Source organism: Indicator indicator, chromosome 1 (genome assembly GCF_027791375.1).
Source record: "Indicator indicator isolate 239-I01 chromosome 1, UM_Iind_1.1, whole genome shotgun sequence".
Taxonomy (NCBI): Eukaryota; Metazoa; Chordata; class Aves; order Piciformes; family Indicatoridae; genus Indicator; species Indicator indicator.
The window spans coordinates 19,094,827-19,115,358 of NC_072010.1; the positions used below are offsets into that span (position 1 = coordinate 19,094,827).

Here is a 20,532-nt window from a genome sequence, read left to right on the forward strand (position 1 = left end):
AGAGATATGAAGAAAATCTTAGACATTTAAATAAGCATAGTTCCAATAATACGTATTTAATTTCGAATTAACATTGTTTTGAAGGAGCAAAAATACATACAGGCCAAGCCTTAAAGTTTTCTGTAGGCATGAACCTAAAATCTGAGAAAAATCAGCATAAAATTCTGTATTATAGAAAAATACTTTTATACAGTTGATGTGATGACTCCACTAGTTTAAGGCTATTTTAAATACTCCAAACTAAAGGAATAATCTCATTTCAAGGGAAACTTCCTAGACTGTGCATAATCCAACTTTCTCTGATTAAAAAAACAGCATTCCTAAGGAGCTGTGAAATTCACTGATCCACAGCGTATTTACTTCTGAAGTGTCAGCAATGCTGCTTTACACAACTTCACAAAATGCTCCCCATCCCCTCCTGCAGGATTCCTTACCTGTCATTTTTGCAGCAGGTGCCAAGTTAGGCCCGTGTGTCCTAACCTCCTCTTCCAAAATAATGACAGCAGAATTGATTATCTTTGTGGGGCTAAAAAATCTCTGATGCTGGGGGAAAGGGCAGGGCAAGCTGTGGTCACATGGTCTTTATAAAGAGCAACAACTCAAAATTCACTCAAAGAGCTTTCAAGTTCTGCATGCTCCATTTGAAAATGCAAAATTTAACAATACTAAGTAATACATACATCTATACTGAAATGAAACCCATCAAGGAAACATTCCAATCTCTAAGCATATAATAGCATTTTAATGTTAGTCTATATAAAGTTTAATAAAGTCAAAGCTTTATTTAGATGATAGAATCACAGAAAGGTTGAAGTTGGAAGGGACCCCCCTAGAGATCATCTTGTCCAACCCTTCAGTTGAAGCAGGACCACCTAATGTCAATGCCCAAAGGCATGTCCAGATGGCTTTTAATATCTCCAAGGATAGAAATTCCACAACCTGCCTGAGCAACCTATGCTCATTCACCCTCACATTAAAAATTAATTTCCTGATGTTCAGACAGAGCCTTCTGTGTTTCAGTTTGTATCCATTCTCTCTGGCCCTGTTAAAAGATTTAGTAATTCATCGTGTAGTTTGTTTCCTTCCTGTGCTAATTCTGCTGGATGACAATTTTTATCTCTGATCACTTCATGACAAATACAGAACATCAACTTCTTTTCTAGCTTCCACCATAACCCCCGACCCCCTATATTTTGTAGAAAAAAAAATCTTACATTAGATTTGAAATACACAGTAACAAAGACAACAAAACAGCATTAATAAATTGCAGGGTATCCTGCAAATGCTCTATCACAGGTCGGTCTACTGACATGAAGACTTACCTGATTCCAAAATAACAAACCACAAAGCGATGCTGAATCCCTTCTCATGAAAACTTGTGTTTTGGAGAGATGAATGTATTTACAGATCTGTTTCAATATGACAAATAGTCCTTGCAACAGATCAAGCCTGCAATTGCCCAGTCTAAGCAGATTACTATTCAGACCTGGGCTCAAAGTTGTGTGTAACACCAGCAAGGAACCTGTGAAAATTTTTAAGGCAGAACATGTAGTAAAGTCAACCACACTGAAGAGCAGAGGTTCTGTACTTCATACGGCTGTATGAGCTTCATTGTCTGACAAGATGCAACTCCAACTTGGCTTTTTGTCCTTTCCTTGTACAACTGGACACACTGCTGATGCTACACCAAGAAATTTTACTCAGCTTCCTACTACTACTTTCCTTGTTTTAGTAGAAGTGTCTACCACCTGTAAGATAAAGTTATTGTTCTTACCCCATGTGAAACATTTTTAAAAGCATTAAGCCTCAGCTTTCGTATATGTAAAGCTAAGGAAGCACCTGATAACGTCTAATGGAAAAGATTGAAAAGCAGGGTATTAGGAATAATTCTGAATTTGAGTAACAGATTTGACTGTCAGGTATCTTAGTGTGTGAGAAATATTACTTAAACTAACCACAATCTATTCCCTTTAAAAGGCACTCCAGCTCACTACAACTTCCTTCACTTGAGAACAACAAATTCCAAAGGCCTTAATGATGAACCACGCTTGCATAGGACTAAGCCAAGACCACATGGAAAGAAATAGGGAACATCCTTTGGTTATCAGCTTACATATAAAGTTGGCATGATTTTCAAGACTAGAGTATTTTAAATCAAAGCAACTGACTGTTCACACTACTTTCCATCACAGGTTGTTCATATTCCAAGATGCAAGCTCATGCTATAATTCTTACACTAACAATACATAGTTAAGTATTAGTTATTTTTTAGGTGACAAATTTGTGAATATCCCCACATGAAAAACTGGTTATGAACACAGACCAAAACATAAAAATTGTTACTTCAGTTACCTGTGACTTCTGATGTACACCAGGTAAAAACATCCATTCTAACAATACAAACATCATTTGCTACGTCTAGAAAAAGAAACTCCACATAAGCAGCAGCTTCTCCAACAACATCTGTATTTCAAAAGTTTTGCTGATGCATTTTCTTTGAAAAGTTAATAGACGCTTCCCCTTATCAGACTCTCACACTATGTTCCACAGACCATCTTCAAAGACCTCAGTTTGTTCTCACCCTTACACTTGCCATCCCCTAACTTTTATTCCCACCATATTCAACCACCTGTTAGCTTTCATTCTGAGCTCTGAAAAATTCACATCTTATTGCTGAGTACACTCTGACAGGGTATATTTACACATAAGTTTTAGTTTACACCACACTGTGTAAACTAAACACTGATATCCAAATAGTTGAAAAGTGAATCTCAGCACCTGGAGGTAGAACAAAATTAGAGAGACTGAAATAATCATCCAACATAATTTTCTGTAACATACCTTGATTTATCAAAGGAATTTCTGTTATTGACAGTACAAGTGTATTTTTTTGAAGTTTGTATACTCAAGGTTGTTCAGATCAATACCCCAGAGAACACCACATTTATAATTCATGAAAAGTAGCATCTGGAGATGCACTGTGGTGACTAAAAAGGTGTAAACTAAGAAGGTTCTAGATGGCAAGAGCAAATGCTAGGTTTAAGTGCTCCATAACTATACTACTTTCAATCCCCAGCTGAAGCAGCTGCCACTGCACAACTGCAATTTGCTAAGCAGGAGAAATGAAGACTTGGAAAAGCATCCTTGTAGTCAAAGGAACTTCATGAACTGAGGCAGGTGAAACAACTGAAAGTGCTAGAATACTCAAAGTCCTGGGAAGGCTGTGAGTGCCATATAGCTGTATGCATACCCAGTCAGCAGACAAGCTACCTCTGGTGCTGACTGTTCAACTACTCAGATTTAACACCATGGTATGGTAATTACATGATTTGTAAACTTAAATCCTGACAGTCCCATTCCTGTTTGTCACAGCCAAGGCAAAGAGCTGGACAAGATTTGTGCAGTCTTTTTTTTAAAGCAGGAGCTCTTCTAACTCATGACAGAAACCCTCTACTGGAAGTATGTAGTTACATGTATCTGAAGTTCAGTTCTTTCTCAGTACAATTTTGTCTTGTACATTTAGCCTTTCCCTGCATGTCATTAATAAAGTTCCCACCTTTGCTCCTTAAAGGCTGTCAACAAAAATTAGGAGAAAATACAGCCAACTCCAAGAACATTACTCTTTTCCATATCTTAATGAAACACAGGCTTTTAGACTTCATTTGTCCATTAAAGCGTGTATTTGCATGTTTACACTGAACTAGCTTCATTTAGAGTAGAACTCTAAACAACAGAATTTTAGATGAAGGTTATCAAGAGTCATATTTGGGAATTTTAATTCAATAACAGACTTCAAATTGAAAATCCAGAAGATCATGTCAAACCACACCTTCATGCTTTTCTACATTACTATCTCCCCCATGTGTAAATCAATGAAGACTACTTACCTACTTTTTTCAGTATTATTATTCCTACACATCTATGAATCAAGAAAAGGTACCTTTTTTTCCTTTCCATTAAGTTCTTATGTATTATTTTAATTATTGTGTGTTGACTCACATGCAAGAGAAACTTTAATCTAGAACCCAGTTCTTCCTTCATTTCCTCAGGAAGAGCCATAAATCCTTTTTAATAGTGTAACAAGTTAAGCATACATACATGATATTCACATACTAACAAGACACACAGGGAGAATTATGTAGCAACTTGCCAAATCATATAAACTATTTTCACTATGCATCTAACATCTGATTCTTTCCTCTAACTCATTTCTGTCAAGTTTATTATTACAACCCCCAAATAAAGTTTTCTACAGCTTGTGGTGTGGTTCCACATCATGTGTTAAAGCCTCCTACAACATAAGAAAACCTGGAGTATGAAATAGGAAAAAAGTCCTAAATGGAATAGGTAAGGATACCCAGTGCAGACCAATGTCAATCTTCAAAGATTTGGCCCAATCCTACAGTCAGTATATGTCACATGACATTCCTCACATCACTTCTAAAGCATTGCAGAACCTTGCAGAATTTTCAGCCTAATAATAATGGAAGGTTAGAGTTGAGTCATGATGTCCTCAATATCAAAGCAGAGAAGGATTTAGAGCTCAAATACTTCAAATATGTAAGACCTCTAAGTAAAACAGTTTCACTACCTTGCTTAATGATACATCTTTCAGCTTCCTTGGCTGTTTTGAAAATAACACATTATTAAACAATTTTGGCACATATTTTAGGTGTTTGTTTTTTTTTTTTAAACAGTAACAAAGATTATTCTACACTACCAGTTTTCCCATTGGAGGCCTTGAGAATTAAGGAACATAGAATAATCAATCCCTTACTCTCCTTCCAAATACCTAGATGAACACTTTCAAATTTGGGAGTACCCGTGACTACTACAGTAGTAAAGCAGAAATGCCAATGTAGATTCTGGGCACAGCTTTAAAAATCAGTATTTACTTCCCCAAAACATCAAGACACCTGGGAAATTCAGGTTTGTGATAACTGGAAGAAGAAAAACATACGAAAGAATTAATTTCAAAGGTAGTAAGAATAATGCTCAAGATCAGCTTTTACCCAACTAGGTTTGGAGGCAGACGTTATCATCAGTCTTTGGTAACTACTATCCCTTGAATTATTGTACTTCTGATCTGCAATAACGTACATGCACCTAATCTAAATTTTAAGATATTAACAGAAAAATACTACTTATAACTAAGTAAAGTAAGACAAACAGTATTTCATTTTAAGTCTTAATAACAAACAGCTTGGCACAACAGTCCCAATTTAAAAAGATGCATGCCCAGTAACTTAGTGCAGCTCAACAGAAGAGCATGATTTCTGCACATATTTGTACTTCCTCTCAGCATCCAGAAGACTGGCTTACTTTCATGCAATACAATTTCTAAAGTTTCACTTAAAAAAACCTCAAAACTATGAAACTCAAACTAATTTTTTTTTTAAAGAAGTGTTTAATAGCACTTAGGGAGTTACACTATTCAGAGGAAATATAATTTCTGATTAATCTACTGTCTTGTACACATGCTTGAGATTAAACCCAGATTGTCTATGGAAACTAAACTCAGAACATTTGTCTTCAATACTGAAGTGGGCTCTAAGTAGGAAAAATTCTAAATGTAATCATTCATGAAAGTATACAAAGTATACAAAGATTTTATTCTCCTGAGCCACTCGTCAGTAAGAGACACATAGGACTCCTGTTTACTTTCCAAACAGACATCTTTTCCTGACTTTCCACTTTTCCCCATATGCAATAGAAAAAGCCTATTTTGCACAAAACATGCACAATACAGAAAACAAGCTTAGCAAAGAAAAACTACCCCAGGTTAAACAGTATTAAAAAAATGCTTTAGTCCCCTCCTTCTAGAGACATTTGCATTCAGCAATGAATAAAATATGAAACTATACACAATAGTGATACAAGAATGATGCTGAACATGCATTACATGATATCACAAAGGTTACACCAAGCATAGCACAGCAATGATAAACTGGCACATATACCAAAATGGACCTAAAACATATCCATCCCAACTGCCACTTGACATAATTTTCTCTTTTAAATCCATAATGCCATATATCACAATTATTTCATACATTTTCTTTCCAAACTCCAAACTTTCCATTTTTGAAATGTAGTAATTGCATTCTTTGCAGATCAAGACAGAAACTTTATTTGTATTGTTCAGCACAGCTATGGTTCTGAAAACATCAGATGTGGAACAACTACAATGCTGGAAGTTCTAGGAGCATAAACCCAAAGAAGTACTGTTTCATTATTAAAAATCTTCCTTCTGTGCCTTCCAGAAAAGACTTGAAGTTGATTAAAACTGGAACTGCATCTTACCTTTCACATGCTCTGTCCCTAAAAAGTGGAACACAACATATGCAACAACGTAGTGCTATTGTAGCAAAGAACAAAGAACAACAGGTGGCATTTTAAAAGACAGTATTTCCCATCTTTGCAACTTGCAGTTTATGTATTTTCTTCCAAGAAAAAAGTATATGTAAATAGTCTTGCTTCTCTAAAGCAACTGTGCATATCACCTTTCCTGGAGAAATCATGAAGAACGCTATTTTTTGTATTTTACTGGCTTGCATGTAACCTTCGTGGCAACTGCAGAAAGTGGACAGGATCAAGCTTACACTTAATTAGGCTCAACATTTCAGTTGACTTTTTTCATTACTTCATATACTTTCCCTCTTGCAGCAACTTTCATGAAGAACATAAAGCATAACTGTGCTATTCAGATATCTAAAGCTCTCAACGTATTTCTTACCTACTTGTTCTAAGATATATATTTCTCAGAAGTGCTGAGAAGTCATCCAAGCTCATTTAATGAGAACATCTACAAAACTACCTTCTCTATGTGGCATGTAGATACAGCACAAGCTACCTCTGCACAATTACACAGTCTCGTTCTAAAGTGCATTCCTTGCTGTTCTTTCCACATAGAAATGAGCACAAGCAGTAAATTTGTATTTCTTCTACCCTGCTCACTGCATGGGCATAGAGGTGCAAGGTGAGGCACAAAGCAGGCAAGAAGCAGGACCAAAGGAGGGCAAAGAGCTGATCTGCAGCAATGCATGTAGTGAATTACTATTTTAAATATGCATATAGATATTTCAAAAAATGCCATTAGCATACATATATTTCAAACATTTGTAAGCAGGTGGATAGACCACTTACAGATGGTACTGGAAATACTATACTACTGCAACAGCTGGTTAATGCAGAGTTTATTTCCTGCAATTTTACACTAAAAATATTTAAACCTTAGTAAAAGTACTGCAGAATACATTATTTTATGGGGAAATAATGAAGAGTAACAAACTTGTTTTGTGGGGTTTTTTTTAAGAAACACAATAAAATACCCAGAACATCAAGCACAAGCAGCTGCAAAAAGAATTATAATAAATCCTTGCGGTTTTTACATCTTTTCACATTTGTTACGTTTCCTCTTCCACCTTGCTTAGGTATATGTCGTTATTTAAAGAGCAAAAATCTGTTTTGCTTGGGCAAAAAGGCACCGGGAAGTTTGGGGTTGTGGGGTTTGCTTTTTCTTTCAAGTATTAATGAAAAATTCAAATATTTATTGATCACATCAATAAAAATTATTATAGTGAAATTAAAGCAAAAATACTAACAAAATACCTTAATTCTATTACATAATTGCTAATAAATATTCAGTATTTTATCTTTCACAAAATCTTCTGTTCAGTGCTTCTCTGGCTATGAGACATAAGTGTAATACTGGATTCTCACTGTTTTGAGGAGAGACTAACAATCTTAAATCATGTTTCATACTTACGACAACATGAGGGCTGTGTGCTGTACACAGTTGCTATATTTAGCCACAAAACCCAAAGTCCTACAGAACAATATCAGAACATAGAGAAAATATACCTAACTGCAGTGACCCCAGACTACATCATGGGAACAGTATAGAAGTTTTAGGACATTTTCATTAGTTTCTCTGATATTACTTGGCAATCTGCACAACACTAATCTAAAAGTTTAAAAAAAACCAAGACAATGTAACTGGTATTTCCATCTTTCCCATTAGGAGCATTCATGGTTTTTGCATATGACAAGTTTTAAACTATTTGTGAATCTGTGTAGATTAAAAAAAAAAAAAAACAACAACAAAAAATCCAACAAAACCCCCCACATTCCTCCCATTCTTACATTACTTTATTCCCCCTCCCCTGTATTTTTTCAGCTTACATACAGGACGCTTCACACTCCTGGTTCAAGGCTCTATGCAGAAATTAAAGGCAAGAACAAAATCTTTATTCTCACTGCACTTCTTTCAAGTCAAGCACTTAACATCCCACATACAGTTTGCATGTAAGTTCAAATATACAGCTATGCTTTACTCTACAGAAGTTAAGATATATAAGCACACCAGTAACACCGGGAACAATCAAAGCTCTAGACAAACCATTTACCAGAACAAATGGAAAAACCTTAACACACATGCAGTAACAATTAAGTTCCTTTTGAATCTCAGACTTCATGAGCAGTTTCGTCCTCTATCCAAGGGACTACACACAAACCAGGAAGTTTTTACTGGACCTTTACAATGACCTTTTATTTTCATATGATTTGGGTGTAAAATAATCATTATATGAAAGCAAGGGTGGTTTTAAACTGTTTAACCTGTAAATATGTCATGCTTATCTCTGAACTTAAAACTTCTCGACAGTTCCTTCAATTATGAAAAAATGGTTGCTGTTCTAAACTGCTTTTCTGAAGACACCCATCTCTCACAGCTTTCATAAGTCAGGTCAAGATCCTTAATATGAATGCTTCCAAATTTCAATTACATTAATTTTCCTAGTAGCTTGAGGAAGTTCAAGATGGAAAAGACCTATTAAATCTATCCCAAAAAGAATACATAAGACAACATGTTTCCATGCATTTAAAGCCATCAGAAGTAGTTTTCATGACAATTTCATGTTCAGTTTATTCTACAAGTTGTATTTTAGACATAAATTTGATCAACTTCAGTATTTCGTGTATGACAGAACAAACCTGAAACATGTACAGCTATGATTTTAAAAATATTTTATGGGGAAAAACTCAAAGCTATTAATGAAACAGATTTCATCATAACAGCAAAACACCAAATTGGCAAAACCACCTACTAAGACTATTCTACAGTATATCCCAAAACACAACAAAAAGCCAAGCCAATGGGGAAGTTATACCTGACATTTAAGTATTGCATGTTTTCAGCTACCCTTCTATTGTCATTAAGATCTCAGATTTCACTGAATGGATACTTAAGAAAGCAAATGTTTTGGGAATAATACAGTCCTTTTGCCACTAAACTAGTGGCAAGTGACCTGCAGTAAATGAATAATGTCCAACTTCTGTATTTTCCATAGGTGACAATCCCTCCCCCTCATCACTATCCAAGCATTGTGGATGTTTGGACTGATACTCTCTCAGGCTAGAAATGAGCCAACAGCCCAAGGAAACCACCAGATCCCAGTATGGTTTGCATTTTAATGACAGCACCGTGCCCAAATCAATAAAGTCAGGGCTCCTGAGAAGACAAAGAACTTGAAGTATTTGCTCTCTTAAGTCACCCAGTCTTGGCCCCAAGCACAAAGTAACTGGAGATGCTGGACACACTCTTACATAAACCACCTACAGATATGCATCACTTCAAGTCTTAGGAATGGGATTAAGAATCCATTCACATTTTCAATTTGATGTAAACTGACCCTATTGGTGGCTTCCCTGCCATTTTAAGTTATTCTGATGAGTGTTCACCAAGAAGTGAAGAATTACAATCCAAGTTGTTACATAAAAACTCACATATTAAGAAATATGCCCAAAAGTTAGTTTCCACAACATGCTTAATTAAAATCACCTTCAATGTCAGAGCACACCACTCACACGCTGAGCTTCTCACCTTAAAGCATATCCTCCCTTCAAAACACCCAAGGGGGTTTATTCTCCACTTCAATTTTCTTTTAGGTTGGCTTTTTCAGCATTTTTGAACATCATTATCTCAAGGGAGATTGTGACCATTTAACAACCAGTATCTTTCAAAAGAATTTGTCACTAGAGATTATTCTATTTTACAAGTTACAAAAATCTGAAACAAAGTTTCAAAAAGGAAAAAGTCAGTTTAGTATAATGATTTTAAATATAACAATATACTTCAGATAAGAATGCTCCTCAAAGAATGCATACTACAGATTCCTATTGGATTATGGTTAAAATAAACGTGTTAGTTCATAGCATCTTGTAATCTATTTTTACCATTTGTTTTAATACGAGTCTCTAGTTTATTTTACCTTTATGTCCAATTGGGTAAGAGAGATGCAGACAATAAAGCAAGCATCTTAAAAGTCTGGAATTTTCTTTCTAAGCAATCCAAAGAAATTTTATTTTTTCTTAGGAAATAGATACACCGAGTTCCCAAGTTATCACAGTGCTTTATCCAATGAGCACAGTGGACAGCACTACTGATTGACTCACAACCAAAATGAATTTTTAAGTGCCCAACAGCACCCCTTCAAAATGACTGAGGTTATAAACACAGTTAAATAAGCTGGATTCTGATGGTGGTGTGTTGGTTTGTGGGTTTTGTTTTGGTTTGGGGTTTTTGTTTGTTTACTTTAGGTATTAAAACTGTTATCTCACATGAAAATCAAGCAGTTTAGACTGACATTTCAGGAATAATGTAAAAAACCAGTAATTATAACCAAAACTAAGTGCATTGCACTTGCAGCTTCATATGCTTTCTAAGCTTTCATATCTTATCACAGCATATAGCAGAAAGAGACAAAACTCCACTGTGCTTTGCAGTCAGACCAAAGGCAGTTAAAAATAGAGCAGATGCCTAAGAAAAAAAGAAATGATCAGCCAGATGAGGAACAAAGAAAAGTTAATCATGTGCAGCACATAGGCAGTACCTTCAAGTAAGCATACTGCTTGGCCATATCAATATACCACTTTTCAGAAATAATTTCAGACCATTTATTTTGTAACAAAACTACATGTTTATCATATAGCTAGAGCCAGTTACTACGACATACAGTGAAAATAAAATCAGCCTTTACAGCTGAACGATATATAGCCAACATAGCCAGACAGCCTTTAGTAAGCTTTTCTTAAGAGCAGAATCTGGCCACCTGTCATCAGCTACTTAAAAAGCATTTGTCATGAAATATTTAAAGTGTGTCCAAAAAAGCTTAAAATGCTTGGTTCATGGATATTGAAAAATACATCAGATTATTTTCTGCTATAAATTTTCTGTAGTGGACAAATCCATTGCTACCACACAGCAGAGCCATCCAACTCAGAGTTTTATACGAAGGGTAACTCAAAATGAACAATATTAATTACAATCTACAGTAACTTTCAAACACATACATACCTCTGGCTTGCTAATAAAAACATAGTGCAGCAAACATGCACTTAAAATACCATGAGGCTGGCAAGGAAATAATGAACCACTTTCTGCAGACTTGGTACGTTTAACGTAGTTGTGAAAGATACTACAAGCATAAGGCTGTATATATGTAAATATACAAGAATTAGCCAAATGGCCTGAATGACACAGCCTCTTTGAAACACGGAACAGACCTCTTAAATCTAGTTTAAGTTTTATTTAAAACATTCCCCTTAACAGCTTTACAGTTTAGAACTACCAGTATTTTCTCAATTCCCATAAAAAAGCAAACACCTTTTACAAGGGAAAAAAAAAAGATAAAAAAGCAATCAAATGTTTAGATATCTTACTAGTCAGTAATGTAAACTGTGTTTTCAGCTGAATGCAATACACCAAGGCAGAGAGCTTAAGTTACTGCTATAGCAAACATTAGTTTACACCTAATGAAAAAACAGCAGTTTTCCAAAATGCTGAGTTTTAGGAACATTTTGATAAGTAAAACCAGGTGCCGGGGTTTGGGTTTTTTTTTTTTTTTTTTTGAAGAACAAGTGCTGAAACGTGATGATCAAGTAGGGAAAAGACTTCGAACCTAACCGTGACTGAATTAAAAACTATAAAGTATATCATGCCTCAACATAAGCAAAAAAGGGCAACATGAAAGATGGTCTAGAAGAAAAGGCTTAGTAGTTTCAGATGCCACAAGTGAGGACCCACATGTGATAACTCCTGAAATGTATGAAAACAATCTCTATTTTAAACCATGCAAACACTGGCAATTTAAGTGTACTTCCAAAATGCCAGCATCTTTCTGTTGCCCAGTTGCTCACAATTCAATTCACTAAGACCATCACTGCTACACTAAGTAGTAATACATGCATGTTCTCTCTGCTGATCAATCTAGTATCACCATTTATGCAGAGAAATTTTAGTAATTTCTATTTCCGAAAACATGAGTGAACTGATTAAAAGAGAACATTTTACTTTGCACAGGGAAAAAAAAGCATTAGCACCACAATTATCCCTACTTCGTTACCATTACAGGAATAGAACCAATAAGTCTTTTCCATCATCTTCCATGGCTGAAAAAATTGGAATCTTCCTAATAAACTTCCTAAGAGCATTATTAGTTTTATCTTAACACAAACAGCAAATCTAGCCTGAGTTGTATTGGAAACAGTTATTTTTCATACTCATCATTCTGTAAAACATTTTCCAAGAATACTCATGTGTAATCCTTCTAAATGCATATTGCTCTAAGTGAACAGTTACTTTGACTGGAAAAACATGTATTTTCCTCCTAATTAATTATTGGTAACAGACTTGTTTGTATTAAAACCAAACACCAGGGAAACACATACCTATAATAATGCATTACACAGCGGAAGGTTTTAAACCTGCTTGCACAAATGTCTCCTTCCTTGCAAGATGCTTTAATGATCACAGACACTACAGTAATTTTGCTTCCGTAGAAGTATGGTTTAGGTCAATTCATTCATACTGTCATGAATAAAGTACACATAAATACTCCTTTTCCAAAATTGGGGGGATTTTCTCCCAACTTAAGTTTTCCAATAATTTGAGTAATGCATATAACTCAGGTGATAAGCCTATAGTAATAGACTACATTTGCAAAGGGAGACTGAGATGCAAGGACACAGTATCCTTGAGAACACTTGTTATAAATTCGATGCTCTTCAGGAGACCCAGCCAACAAAAGCAACTGTGTTATAAATTGTTCATAGTATGTACTGCAACATGCAGTTTAAAGCTAAACAGATTCACTATTAAGAATGGAACTTTGACACACAGTAGGAACTATATGAGAATTAAAATTATGTCACTTACACTTAGGCATAAAATTATTCTCACCCAGTATTAGTAATAACATTCCCAAAAACCTTTCAAGTAGTTTTTATATTTTATTGCAATCAGATAACTGCACGTTTTACAGCATAGTCACACATTGTATTTTGCTAGAGTCACAAACACATTGCCTTACATCATGATCTGCATCATTTCTGCTCTATACTACAAAGCCTATGACTGAATACAAAAAAGGTTTTACAAAATAAACTGTTTTAAAGACTACAATAACAATAAAACCGTTTCCAGATAACAGCTAAAATTATAAAGGCATATCACTGTATAGTTTTACTGGAATTTCTAAGCAGTAAGGAATGAAGTAAGTTTTAGTATCTACGACGCTTGTTAGGTCCTTCAAAGTTGCCCCCTGGGTTTCCTCTACCAAAGCCACCAGGTCCACCACTCACGGCACCTACACCACTCATTGGCGGCTGAGGAGTTTCAGAGCCCGTTCTACTAACCAGAGGTGAACCCATCTGTGATGGGCCTCCTTGAGGGAATCTCTCATTATGCTAATAAAAGTCCATTTGGAACATGCCAAATGTGAGTTACAACAAAAACGACAAGTGATGTTGTCATGAAGTTCAGCAGACAGTCCAGCAGAATCAGGATCACACATAGAGGAAAGAAAGGAGCAATTCAATTAGTTATTATTGAAAAAGAGCTGGAAATTAAAGAGTGCTAATGTTATGCTCCAACTTTGTCAGGTAAATTAAAAATTAAAAACTTAAGTATTAAGACCAACTCTGGTGCTGAATGCAACTTCACCCTTCCAATCACATGAGAAGCAATCCATATTCTCTGTCACAGATCAGACATTAAACAATAATTTTATACTGGAGCACTTTTCTCCCTTACACACCAATTACAGTGCTTCTCCCTTAGACACAAAATCATAAAAGTAGGGGGGAAAAAAAAGTCAGCTCTCATTTCTAGAGCCTACAGGTTTATTCTTTTAACATCAGTATAACCTGAAGACTTACATACCCACCTATCTATGGATGTTTCAGTCCGTACTGCCTGGAGTCAGCCTTTTGCATTGACACTTCAAGAATATTTAGTTTGGCTTTTAAAACCCAGCCCAAATAATGACACAACTAGTGACAAAATGCAAACTGGACTATACTAGTTTCAAAAACTTGATCTATATCCCAAGCTTCAATCTGATATATCAATACAAGATGAAAATCCAGTTAATGTTCCACATTTCCTTAGTTCTGTGCCTAATATTAATAAACACATGTGACTATAAACTTATTTATATGACTACAGCAATTAAGACCTAAAACAGAAAACATGCACCTGAGCACTTACAGTTAAGTATTTAACAAAGTGTTTAAAAACAGATCCCTGCATGATGAAAACAAAACATGAACTCAACATAACATAAATCATTAAAAGCATAGATATGTGGTACAATCAGGTAATGAAATAACTCATCATTCACATGCTGAGGACAGCTACACTTTCAGAAGACATTCATTCTGCACTGAGATCTACACTAACAGTCCAAGTATTTGGAGTTGAGCAAGAACATTCAACGCTGGCATTATATGTCCAGATCAGAGAAGAGTAATTCTAAAAGTGTAACTCCAGTAACAGTAGAGGAGCTCAACAGTTCTGAAGTCTGCTAATTCACATAAATATTACATAAAGGCAGCATTATATCTATTTAACATATGTTTAAAATTTGATATTGAGTAAGAAAAAAGTGATTTCAGCAGGTGCATTAAGATCTACTACTGCCCCAAAATAACATTAAAATTTGTGGCATTGTTTAAAAAATTAGCTTTAACTCATGCCAACTTTCTCATAATGGATATGAATTTCAACAAATAACCACATACTTCTGATAATTTCTACTATTTTGGATAAAAGGTCAAGTCTTCTTTCCAACAAACACCTATCTCCAGCTAACGAGAAATTAGCAGTAATTAGCTACGTAAGCTTAAGTATGGGGGAAAAGCTATTTTTAAAATGTTATGTTCAAAGATAAGCTATGTTTCAAAAGACTGATGTGAACAAAAAGATTGCTCCAACTGCCCCCAGAAGACTTCAGAAAAACATCCAATTAAAAAAATTAAAACTGTATTTCTGGTCTCATTGACCACATTCTCATTTCCTTCATGGAAATGAACTCTTACAGCATTTCAGTAGACAAACCTAAAAGGATCTTTTCAGTGTTTTTCCAGTAACAAGAAAAATACATTAATTCTATGCCTTTCTGTCTCAAAATAAAACCCTTCAAGTCAAAACAAAACCAAAATTTAAAAAAAAATAAAGGAAAAAAAGGAAAAAAACAAACAAACATGCAGAATAAATTTTAAGTTAAAAAAATGTATTTTTAAAAACATGCATCTTTGAGTGTCAGCATATTCCCTACAATTCCATACCTGGAATGACTTTTTGTAGAAAAACAACACTTTGAGATACAGAAACCACAATTTACAATACCATGTTCTTTTCCTTACACTTCATTTTCAGTGTTGATATTATCACAGGACAATGATCCAGAGGTGACCAGGACACTGTGGTATCCAGAAAACGCTTCTCTGAAAACAGTATTTTGCAAAAAGCATCCCCCTCTGTTCAGGGATTGGCTGGGATAGGGCTTCTTCACAAGAAGCAGGGAGGGAACATAGCCAGGACAGCCAGCTGAACCAGCTGTGTGAGAACTCAGCCACTGACTGAGTCAAAACCACAACACACCCCTGCTTTGTGACAAATGATACAACTGATAAAATGAGCTGGCTTCTATGATGTGAAGTGAGACCCTTTCCTTTAACTGGTGAAAAATCAGTCTCAGTATGTAATTTACACTCAAAATCTCATTTTTCTTGAAGGAACAAAGGATTTTGTCCAAAATTCGTTATACAGATTGCTCCAATGCAGACAGGTACTGTTGAGAAGGCACAGCAAAAAAAAAATTACACTGCTACAAAATGTTTCTGTGTTCCAGTAAGACTACAATGGAATCACTGTTTATAGTACATACTCCTTTATATCAGTACCACCACTAGAACATCCCAATTATCTATTTACCCAGTTCTAAAAAATATGTAATAATCAGATGAAAAATTATATTGTTGTTTCTCTACATAAGACATTACAGCTAGGAAGTGACAGGCTATGAGAACAGAGCAAAAATGGATACTGCTTTAACTGCATCCCAACAGCCCATCTGCTCTTGATAAAAAGATTCCAGATGTATACAAGACATTTCCTTCCACGTCTGACAGCTGAGCAATATTATTTTTCCTCCATTAATACGAGTTATCCCTAACAGTTATTGGCATACTTATTTTCTAAGCATCGTTACTGTCATAATCTCATGCTTTAAACAGTGTTAGAAAGGAAATTAAATAACCACTAAAGTTGCTTAAAAAAAAGTTTTACACAAAGATATCTTCACACTAGATAGCATCCAACATTTAACTATTCATGAAAAACCCCAACATCAAAAAACCTAAACCACAGAATTTAGTTTCACAGAAGAAAAAGCAGCAAACGTCTACATTTACTGATGACCTGGTATACTGTTCCTTCATTTCACAGAAGAAATTTCCCTTCTGTGGGGAGTTTTTCATGACACACCCAATGTTTCCCACAAGTGCTGCAGCACAGTTCAACCTCAATTTAAAGGTTAGTTACTGGTCGAAGAACTCATCCCCTTCTGACAGCAGAATTTTCATAGTAATATCAAATAAAGATTCCCCTTCTCTGCTGCAATTGCATTTCATGAACAAGTTTTATCAATTACTTCTAACAAATCCAAAACACACAGTATGTTCTCAGTGTGAAAATATCTTTGGTAACAAAAATGGGCCATGAGACATGACAGCTACTCAAAGTAATTAAATTTGTGATACATTACCACTGTTCCATTATCTGGCATCATTGGTGTTCCCATATTTGCAGCTCCTTCTGGTCCCATGGAAGGACCAGGCCCCATTGCAGGGCCAGGTAAAGTTCCTCTGTTGTTCATATTCATACCCATCATTGGAGGAGGGCCTTGGTTACCAGCAGGGGCTGGGCTAAACGCATCTATGCAAAACAATCTATACTTAGAGCTGTCCTATCTGAATTTTACAAGAATAAACAAACAATTTGCAATATTAAAAAAGCCAGATGTACAAGACTTCCAATATGAGAAATAAAAAAAAATATATTCTTTGAGACTGTACATTTACCTCAATCATCTGCTTTTAAACAGATTTTCATTAATGCCTATTATTTTGCATCACAATGTGTCTCATGTATATGAAAATCCTGAACTTTGCAGCTAAATATAGCTGTACAGTTTCTGTGCATGAACTGTTCATATAGCATATATATGCACAATATACACACCATGAATTAGCAAAAATCTCAAGTGATTTTGCAGTAATTGGCAGCTATAAGGCAACTATGGCTCTTCAGGGATCATTACATATTAAATATACATTTGCAAGAACTGTCCTACCAGCATTATGCAACTGTATATAGTGTTACAGTATATTAGTCTAATATCTAAATGTCATAACAAAGATGGTACTCAACTTTACAATAAATGATTTATAATATGGCATAAATAAATCTTGCATTTAAATATAATTTCTTATAATAGAAGTACCAGAAAACTAGCGGAAGCTTTGCTAAAACTGACAGTGGTAAAACAGTGTACTCCAAACCGGATTCACAGTTTTTAAAGCATCTTTGGAGAAGACAGTTTAGTTCTAATATTGTGCTAATAATAGAGAAAACACTACACTGCCAGTACCCACTAACATACTCAGATAGGTACACTGCCTTCATAACATTTTCTCATGCTGCTGTCAAGAAAAAAAACACCTGGTTATATATAATTTACCATCTGCTATTTTGAAATGTCATCAGCTTTAAGACTAGTAGCAATGCATTGCTTCCCCCCAAAAAGTCTACCTTTTTCCTTCAAAAGTGCATATCCAAAATTTTACAATGGAAGATGACACACCTTTGGAATCTAGCCTACATTTTTATTCATGACAACATACAGTCACAAGAAGCCTGACATGTTGCCAGTCCAAAATGCTTGTTATTTTGAAAATCACTCTCTCAGCTATCATCATAACTGTAACTTATTTAGCAATGAATATGTAAATGTACCTCATAGAAAGCAAGCTACTTAACACAGATAAAGTATTTTGACTATCTGCAGAGAGGCAAAATTGCATCTTGATTACCTGCTCTGAGAACACATCACAGTAGTCAGTGAAACCACTGCATTCAAGATAACGCTGCAAAAATCGCTAACCTAGGCTTGACCGTACACATTATGCAAATTGCAAGCATAATATCAAAAACAATCCATGCAACGCAGTAGCATGTATAAAGTGCTAAGTAAGTTTGTAAGAAGCAACAGAAGAGAAAAAGAAGTATGATTCTGAAAAGCAAAATTCATTTAAGCTTAGTAACTAGAAACTCCAAGACCTCTCCCTATGATACTAAGCCAAATCAAAGGTATGAGCAAGTCGGATGCTTCCTATCTGCCCACGAACACGGTCAAGTTCAACTAGCAGGTAGAAGACTGTGCTACAATTCAAAAGAACTACAGTTGAACGTACCCTAAACCTGGTTTTAGTGTCAGGCATCCACTGATTAAATACGTAAGGAAAACAAGTCAAAAATGCCAATATACAGATATCTTCAATTTCTAAAACTCCTCTTGCAGGACTATCAAGTGTTTGCTCATCCTTCAACCTCAACCAAGTTGTTCTCTGTATCACACAAATGCACTCACACTTGCTTTCAGGGTGATATACAGTGACTCTGTATTACTAAGTTTCAGGCAAGAGTCAGTTCTGACTGGAGGACAGCTGAAGAGTGTACTGCAAGGAAAGACTTCAGCCCTAGACAGTTTCAGCAAGAGGCCGCTCAGGTACTTTTAGCTATACTTCAGAAGTCCTCCTAGATCCAAAGCTGACCCTAAGAGCTAACCACCTGATTGTCCCTTTTTAGTGGGACTCTAATGTCAGCAGTTAATTCACTGGACCTGATTCAGCAAAAGATGGAAAGCAGTCATTAGGAGGGTTCCTGCCACAAGGCTGTAAAAGTGCTTTCACAGCCTAACTACACAGCTGGCAACAAGCCATAACTGATAATGCTCATCAATGTAGAGTGTTTCAAAGAAAGCCCTTTTTTTCCATATTGAAAACTTTATCTGCTACACTTAGCATTACAGATCCAGTCAACTGCTATGAGGCATATACTGCCAGAAATTGTCTGCCACAAGAAAAAGAATAAAAAAGAATGGTCCTGCACAAGTCAGCCCAACACTAATTAAACCCATCACAGAGGTAGCATGTTTTCTACTAACACTATCATGTAAATATTTCCATTGCTGAACGTATTTCAGCTACCCATTGTGTCACATATGAGAACATCCAAATGGCACAGGTAAAGGCCAGTTAAAACTGAAGTCACAATCCCAATAGAAGTATTAGGAAAGGATGCTACATTAAATGTCTATTATTTAAAGATGTACTGCAGGAATCTAGAGTCAGGATTTTCTTTTTTTTGTATTGGTAGGGTTGTTAGCGCACTATTAAAACAAACAAACAAACAAACAAACCTGCAGTGAGCTAATATAAAAGCCAGATACTGTGGCAACAATCTTTACCTATTCACTATGGATATTTTTCCCTTTTTAAAATAGTAATTGACTGTTCTGTAACTTCTTTTAAATCTATGTATTTATTTCTAGAAGCGTTTGTATTAATCATGGCACAAAGCCTACAAAACAGGACAATGAAGAACATCACTGTCAAATTAAAACTTGCCAAGAACAGGGCTGTAAATTGCTATGAATACACAATTAAAATCTGTGTAATAATAGTATATTATGGACTGAACTAGCACGACATCAGTATTTTTAAAAATCTTCTAATTAAATGCAATTTTCAAGTAGACTGCAGTAATATGCAAAAGTACAATCATAAAATACTTAGTCATAATTTATACTTCAGCCTATTTGTCTTCCTTTAGAATTATTTTTAAAGCCTTTGCCTTCACTGAAAGAAAAAGCCTATTTCTATTTTGCAGCTATAAATGTCCCAATAAATAAATTCAAGAAAATGGTTAATAAGGTATTTTAAAATCCAGAGCAAGCAGATTCATTAGTCTAAAAATACACATTATTCAAAAGGTCAAGCAACAATGTTTACTAAGTTTTGTATGTGCTTTCAAATTTTAAATACATAAAGACAGTATTAATTTTTCTTTACATTATCACCTTATTTTGAATTAACATCAAGAAACTTCCAAGAGATAATACATTAACA

At 35.3% G+C, this 20,532-nt stretch overlaps 1 protein-coding gene across 1 annotated transcript in view; it reads right to left on the minus strand.

Annotated features, from left to right (window-relative positions):
* Nucleotides 1–13,560: 13,560 nt before the first annotated feature.
* The window catches only part of PSPC1 (paraspeckle component 1), a 37,692-nt gene continuing 30,720 nt past the window's right edge, over nucleotides 13,561–20,532 (minus strand). The window contains exons 8-9 of the mRNA XM_054382860.1: nucleotides 17,109–17,278; nucleotides 13,561–13,746 (exon numbers count right to left, since the gene is read on the minus strand). Of these exons, the coding sequence (XP_054238835.1) occupies nucleotides 13,561–13,746; nucleotides 17,109–17,278 (356 nt within the window). The remainder of the gene's footprint in view (nucleotides 13,747–17,108; nucleotides 17,279–20,532) is intronic.